General features: G+C 44.3%; 2 protein-coding genes across 2 annotated transcripts; both read right to left on the bottom strand.

Annotated features, from left to right (window-relative positions):
• Positions 1-1,922: 1,922 nt before the first annotated feature.
• Positions 1,923-2,498, bottom strand: LOC138944014 (uncharacterized). Its single transcript, XM_070314905.1, has one exon. It carries the CDS (start codon positions 2,496-2,498, stop codon positions 1,923-1,925), a length of 576 nt encoding a protein of 191 aa, XP_070171006.1.
• Positions 2,499-2,962: 464 nt separating this feature from the next.
• Positions 2,963-5,010, bottom strand: LOC138944013 (uncharacterized). The gene is made up of 3 exons (XM_070314904.1): positions 4,568-5,010; positions 4,232-4,491; positions 2,963-3,930 (listed from the first exon to the last, which is right to left on the bottom strand). Exons 1-3 carry the CDS (start codon positions 5,008-5,010, stop codon positions 2,963-2,965), a joined length of 1,671 nt encoding a protein of 556 aa, XP_070171005.1.
• Between the last annotated feature and the right edge of the window lie 2,827 nt (positions 5,011-7,837).

Genomic DNA, 7,837 nt, shown 5'->3' with positions numbered 1-7,837 from the left:
CCCGAAATGGTTGAGGGGGGGGGGGGGTTCGGGGGAGACGGGGGAAATCTTGAGAGTCGAGAACACAGGAGCCAAAATGAGCATTCGGTCGGTTAAAACAAAGATAACAATAATATATTTAAAACGAAAGAAACAAGAGTATAGAGCCGTTCGTATGAATAATAGCCTTAGATGACAGTAATTATCTCACAGGCGAATAAGATATATTATTTCTGCGGAGGCCGGCACGACCGTGCGCAACAGTATCAAATTACCGGGCGTCTTACGCGCTTTAACTCGACTTTTCGGCCGCGAGGATTTCCGCCGTACGAGACTTAATTAGGCCGCAACAACTAAAGAAATCTCTCGAATACGCCAGTAACTACTTTACGCACGCTCGTGAATCTGCTTCGATATAATAGAAAATACTAGATTACACGACTCAAATCGGTCCGTTGGTCCGGCTCGCGGTAAGCCGATATACGTCTCGATAACAATGACGGTGACCTTTGCGTTGAAATGCCTAATCTCTAGCTCGAATGACTCGCGGAAACTAATAGCTCCAAGACACCCGATAGATTTATGGTATGAATTTTTAGGATTTCGCTTTTTCCTGACTCTAATTTCTTACAATACTCACAAAACACGCGCTAACAATACACAGGAACAATACGGAAACTATCGATAACGACTGTGGTGTACGAGTCGCGCGGCGCAATACTTTGCGCGCGTCGGAATATCGATCGCGTGAACGCAAAAATCCCGATAATTCACAACATATTATACAGACAAACGCGAAAATAACACTAATGACTGTCGGCGGCGGCGAAGTGAATAGAGAGAGCCTATTTTATCTAATTCGGATGAGCGACATGTGCCCGTCGGCCGTGCGACTTAATCTACCAAAAATATTCACCAAGTTAATCCACCAAAACGCATGGCTCGACAACTATTAAGGGCGCGACTCATCCGAATTAATTACCTACAATTATTCGGCAACAAAATCGGGTCGACGACGCTCGTCCCACCGGCCGGAATATCTCGGCCTTTCCTCAATCGGTTCGGTATTTCGCTCGCTCCTGGGAAACCTGCGTCTTCTCGTACAGCTTGCCGAACAGTGCCGAGCGAGAGTCCTGCAGGAGACACGTCGGCGCGATAAATCGCTATCGCGCCACTTGTGGCGCTTTCGCGTTACGCAGGGCCGTCCTGCAGTCCTCGCGATCCTTGTTGTCATCACGGCCGTGTTGGTGGGTTCCTCGCCCCGAAATTTCCTAAATCGGTTGTTGTTTGACTGACAGATGCGGAATTTCGGCAGCGTCCGAGCGGTTCTCTTTCCTATTTCGAAAAATAGGTCCATGGTCAAGAATCCTCCCGCCGCTCCGTCCTTGGGACTCCCTCGCTTCGCGCGGGTGGAGTGGCCGCCCCTTCGGCCGGTTCCTTCCGGTCCTTCGCTTCTGTTCCTGTCATAGTGATATTAAATTATCGGTAGCGAGGTATATTGGCCACCATGAATGTAGTTAATATTGAAAGACTACGACCTGATATCTCCTGTGTCCTAGACTCCCGCTCTTGGCCGTCGCTCTTCTCTCTTCCTCTCCTTCTGCCGGATGGGATCCCGCCGCCCGACCTCGTGCCGACAACCAATTCGCGGGCTCATCTCGAGCTTACATTTTCGATTTTTCTAACCGAAAGTCAGATCTCACTGATCTGACCATCGGGCCGCTCTCTCCCTAAATTAGGAAGACGCAGGCCCCCGAAAAACTGCCCCCGATCGGGCCATTCGGCCCTTGTGACGGACGTTCCAAAAACGTCACGTCACAATACATAACTACATACATATATACATTACATACATACATACATATACATACATATATACATACATACATTACATTACATTATATTACATTACATTACTTTACATTACATTACATTATATTACATTATAAGGGTATCCGGTAATGTCCCCACGGTAGGGTGTCGGTCGAATCAGGTACGATATATCGCTTGTCGTCGTACGGACTCATAGCGATTTTTGTCTCGCTGATTGTGTACACTTCGTGCAATTTTGATCTTATGCAAGATTGTTGTCGAGTCATTTCAATGTCATCGCGCAGACACCGCGTGTAATCGTCGAACGTTATCGTTCTCGCTATGACGGTACGCTTGACACCTTTAACCTTTTTTGTATCCTTTTTACTATTTACTCGCAATGCGTACATTTTTGCTCTAAGCCCGACAAATTCAGTCATGATCGCACCGTTATTCTCGTCCTTCATCAAACCCGGCACTTTCTTGTTCTCGAGCGGTATACCGTACGCGTTGTTAGCCGGATAATCGCTCGTGTCGAATCTAGCGATATCGCGTTTCATATTCTTGTACACATCCTCGCACTCGATGTGATAAATCAAACTGTCTGTATCGGTGTACATTATTTTACAATTTTTGCGATATAACGGTAACATGTACTCATGGTGAAATTCGTATAAACACACTTTCGATATATCGAGTATACACATACCGACATAGATCGGTTTATTGAATTTCACCTCGAGTTTGCGCAGTTCAACGGCGACCAAATTTTCCGAAAAGACGCTCCTGCTATGAAAATTTGATTTCGCGATCATCGCCTCCGCGCCGTATCGCCCGTCCCACTTTGTTAATAATTTTACATCGACGTGATTGCGCACGTTTTCCATAGTTTTTTCCGAATACCGCGTTGTTCATTAACTTGTATAAATTTTTCTCGAAATCGTTTGTCGCGCGCGTTCTAAACCGGGTGTTGAGTTCGATGTAATCGCGGAGCCATGCGGATTGAGCGAATTGCAATACGCGATGTATCTTTGCGATGCGAAGACCGTGACGCGTGCATTGCTGCAGGTTGCTATAGTGTATGACGTAACGCTTCTTATCGTATAAAGTCGCGAGGAGCTTGTCCTGCCGCTTGCCGGGCGGCTTATCGCGCGTTGGACAGAACGGTAGATCAGCGTGCACGTCGTGAAGATGTTGCGGATACTCGAGATAGATCGACCTCGAGAATATAACCTGTGGTTGAATCCGAAGCGATCGCGCTAACGTCAAAGTCAGAGATGTCGTCGACCCATCGAAAATCGGCATAGGGCAACGGTTGACACATCGCCCAACCGTACAAGTTGTTTACATCGAAATACATCATGTACGACGATGGTTTCGATGGGTCGTAAGACGGCATGTACTTGTTATTGGCTCGCGCGTATCTGCCGGAACATTGGCTCAGGCCACCGCGTATTCTCCGTTCGATAAACATAACCATACCGATATCAGTAAGTAATTCGAACGTAATATTCGTATGTTTTAGCATCGCATCCCATGTGTATCCGGGAAGAGTATAATAATACGCGGGGTCGAGCCCGTAACTCTCGATACATTTGTTGCGAAAATTTTCAAAAACGTCGGCCAATAACAAGACATCCGTTTTTAAATACAGATCGCTGTATTCGCCTAGCGTTCGAACGGAGAACCGTCTCCAAACGTTTTCGGCGTGCGCGTAGTGGCTCTCGGATACGGTGTCACCGGTCAAGGAACTATAAAATGATTCGCGCGGTGGTAAACACGTATCGTGCAACCTATCGACACAGTCAATGTATTCGTATGGAAAGACACCTTTTCGCGTTAATAAATTGAACTCTTCGATCGATAAATTTTGAAATTTCGATTTTAAAATTTGAAGTTTATCATTATTTAGAAACGATGCCAATTTTTCGAGACTAGTACTGAGAAATTTGTACGAATCGATGAACCGTAACTTTATATCGCTTCGCCAATCTGATTTTTCGGCGGTATCTTTAACGTGTTTCGTGAATGAAATATACTTTTCTTTCGTTATCAGTAGTACGTTGATCGAGCCTTCGAACGCGGTAGCTATTTCCTCGATGATAAAATGTGAATCGTAACCGGATAAATTGTGAAAAACTATTGGAATACAAAAAGAGTCTTTATAATTTAAATTGCAGTTTGAATGCGCGGGACCTCGATACCGCCCGGTAAGATGGCAATGACGCGCGTGTCGTCTTGCGCAAACGGTTTTTCGCAAATGTGACAGTGTGTCGCGCTGTGAAACTTTTCTCATCTTGCGTTAAATTTATCATGGGGACATTCGTGGTTAAAATAATCTTTACGCGTTGCGCTAAATTTTTTAATTTTTCCACGAACCACGAAACGCAATCGGTACTACGGCGAGAATAAAACGCAGATAACGATTCGTCGTACGAACAATGCACATAATAAGCTACGCTAAATACTTGATGATGCTGAAACGTGTACGTAGACGCCATCGGATCACCGTCGTTCTTCCTCAGCACGCACTCCAAGTCGGCGTATACGACGAAGGGAAGTCGCTCCTTTCTGTTGTAGTTGTTGAACGCGAGCCACTTGTCTTTATCGCTCGGTAACCGGATGGCGCACTCGTTCATTTCTCGGCAATCTACAATGTGCGACTGCAACTTATCCTCCGATCCAAAATAGTGTAAACATCTGTAAAAAAAATAGAAATAATTAATTTTTCTTTCGTATATTTTATATATTGCATTTTTATTAAATATATACGTACCGATCGCAGATATATTTCTTGTGTTCTTTTTTGTTCAATTGCGAGCTCACGAGGCGGGATAAATTCTTGATCCACACAAAATATCCAACGTCTTGCGAATCTTGCATGTACAGCAAGTTGACGTCTCTGTCCTTCTTTTGTTCGCTCAGACGTATCGAAACAATGTTGTTTTCTTTCTCGATGCAGTATACATTTATCGAAATGTTGTTGTGAAGTTCAAATTTTTTAATTTGACTCAATGTCATCGGAAACTCAATGTCTTGGAGATTTAGCACTGTCGTATAATGTGGATACGAAGATTCCCGATAAACATGATCTTCGGCTGGATATAGAGCGGCGACCACCGCCCACGCGAAACACGCATTGTCTTTAGATTGCACGTTTATTACCGCTCTCTTCATTGTTATTTCTCGCGGTAATTTAATATGACACCCCGCGCGCATTGGATTATATTTATTTATATTTACAGTTAAATCGAGAATTCGCAACAAAGCCCACCCGCTATCGCGTTCTTGAAATTCTTCGAGCGAGGCAAGCGTGGGCTCGACGACGCGTCGCTCGTACCACTCGTGTAAATCGGACGTGCGAAAGAGTTCATAGTTTCTGGTATTTACACTTTTATTTGCGCTCTTATCACCCGACACGAATTCACCGTTGAACACAGTGTTCACTTTCACGTTATTATGTCTTTCCATAACTTTTTGCACGTGTTCGAGCACGATGTCTTTGGCGTCCTCGAGAAATTGTCGCGGTTCGATATAATCTGCGTTAATCACCGCACCGGTCAGTATACGGTTTTCAAACGCGGTATCGATCTCTCGCCAAACGAGTCTTTCCGCGGTATTGTCACCACTGTAATCACCACCGCTGTGTATAAACCGTCTCTCTAATCGAGTCCTCGCACCCTCGAGTCGCGCGATTCTAGCCACCAAAGATTGTCGAACTCCGATCGAGAGTCGCGGACGCTTGACACGACTGTGTTCTTCGATAAATGATCTTCGCTGTTTGATAAATTCCTCGCATCGCTGCGCCCACGCGAAATACTCGCCCAAGGTAGCGACTCGACGCGACAGCTCCAACAGGTCGCGTTCGGTTTGCTCGGTGTTTTCCATGTTTTTATTATTATTATTTTTTCATACTTTTTATGCCAATGTTTTTTTACTGTGTGCAAATTGGGCACATATTGCACGGAAAGATCTGATACATCGGAAGTCTGCAATTGGAGCAGGACCGGTCACTTATCACGTCGTATATCTCAATCACAAAAATTTACAAGTACCCGCTGTACCTCTTTCAGTCGATATACGGACCGTAAGCTTTCAAATCGCATATTGAGTTTTTGACACCCTTCGTTCTTCATTATATATTTTTAATCTATCGCGTTATGGTATCGCGAAACGTATCCCGACAAGCGATACAATAAACGGCTCTTCCTGGAAAAAAGATGAAGAGAGCACCGCGATGGTTCTATCTTGTTTATATTATTTATAAATTCTCGAGCAGCCGGAAATCGGCGCTTGCCTTATATTTCAGACATCGACACCCGCCTTTTGTAAGTACACCGATAAACATGTCCCGACGCGAATTCTAGCAGCCGGATATCGGCGCTCGCCTTATCATTTAATTTTAATGTTACGCGCAATAGTGCGCGAGCAAAATATAAAAAATAATACAAAATAATAAAAATAATAAAATAATAAAAATAATAATAATAAAATAAATAATATAATAATCGGCGCTTGCCTTATTACGCACAATAGTGCGCGAGCGGCTCTTCCTGGAAAAAAGATGAAGAGACCACCGCGATGGTTCTATCTTGTTTATATTATTTATAAATTCTCGAGCAGCCGGAAATCGGCGCTTGCTTTATATTTCAGACATCGACACCCGCCTTTTGTAAGTACACCGATAAACATGTCCCGACGCGAATTCTAGCAGCCGGATATCGGCGCTCGCCTTATCATCTAATTTTAATGTTACGCGCAATAGTGCGCGAGCAAAATATAAAAAATAATACAAAATAATAAAAATAATAAAATAATAAAAATAATAATAATAAAATAAATAATATAATAATCGGCGCTTGCCTTATTACGCACAATAGTGCGCGAGCGGCTCTTCCTGGAAAAAAGATGAAGAGACCACCGCGATGGTTCTATCTTGTTTATATTATTTATAAATTCTCGAGCAGTCGGAAATCGGCGCTCACCTTTGTAATACACCCCGCCGATTATGCTCCCGCGATAAGCTCCCCCCGCCCGCCTGACGTCAGTCCCCCGCGCTATCAAAATCCCCCTCCGCCCGCGTGACGTCATGCCCCCTCGCCCGCGCGGTTTCCCCTCGCCCCGCATTCCCCTCGGAGGACCCGGCTTAGAACCGGCCTATTAACACTACTTACATTTATATGCGGGATGTATTAGTGAATTTACAATTATAGACGTAGCACGGACTCACACCAAACGGTGGTTTACCATGTCATCAAAAGTGGATGTGGCTATGTAATTCCAAGCGGCTGTAAAATGGACGTAGAGGCGCTGCTATACGGGACCGAAAAGCTATCGTACGGAAAACGCCGGGATGGCCGCTCTCAGGCTACTCTCTGGCTATACTACTGTGAATGTAACATGGATATGAACCAAATGACTAACAGTATCAAAAAGTGGAGCTCGCACGGACATGAACCATATGGAAATTTGACCGATTGTACCGAAAAGTGGATGTGGATAAGTGTTTCCAATTCCTAAAAGTGGATGCACGGCGCTGCTCTACGGCCTAGAAAAAACATTCCACGAAAATCGTCCGCATTGCCTCTCTCAGACTTCTCTTTGGTAATATACATGTACGCACTAACATTATTGCAGTATCTTTTCTCTCTCGATCATACGCTCTGTTTCTTTCTAATCGTTTGGTCGCTATAAGCTGTAATGCGGCGTCTACAATAGAGACTTTAACCCTAAGCCTTAAGAAATTGACCAATCACAGTCAAGTATGAGAAGAATACTCGACTGTGATTAGTTAATTTCATAAGACTTAGGGCTTAAAATCTCTATTGTAGACGCCACTTTAGACGCTACAGGGCTTATAGCCCATTCGGTATAACCATAGACATAGTATATCTAGACCATAGACATAGTATATCTAGACTGAGCGTTTGCTTTTATTTAAGGAGTGGGGATAAAGATGCACGTAGAAAGGACATACTCTGTTTCGTGCCTCTCGCGTTCTCTCTCGCTCGCACATAGCATAACGCTCTCTTTCGACATGCTACGT

Source organism: Polyergus mexicanus, unplaced genomic scaffold (genome assembly GCF_030449975.1).
Source record: "Polyergus mexicanus isolate NDT 795.1 unplaced genomic scaffold, iyPolMexi1.0 SCAF_74, whole genome shotgun sequence".
In the NCBI taxonomy this organism is placed as follows: domain Eukaryota; kingdom Metazoa; phylum Arthropoda; class Insecta; order Hymenoptera; family Formicidae; genus Polyergus; species Polyergus mexicanus.
The sequence above is the reverse complement of the archived record's forward strand: the minus strand, read 5'-3'. Positions and strand labels throughout refer to the sequence as shown.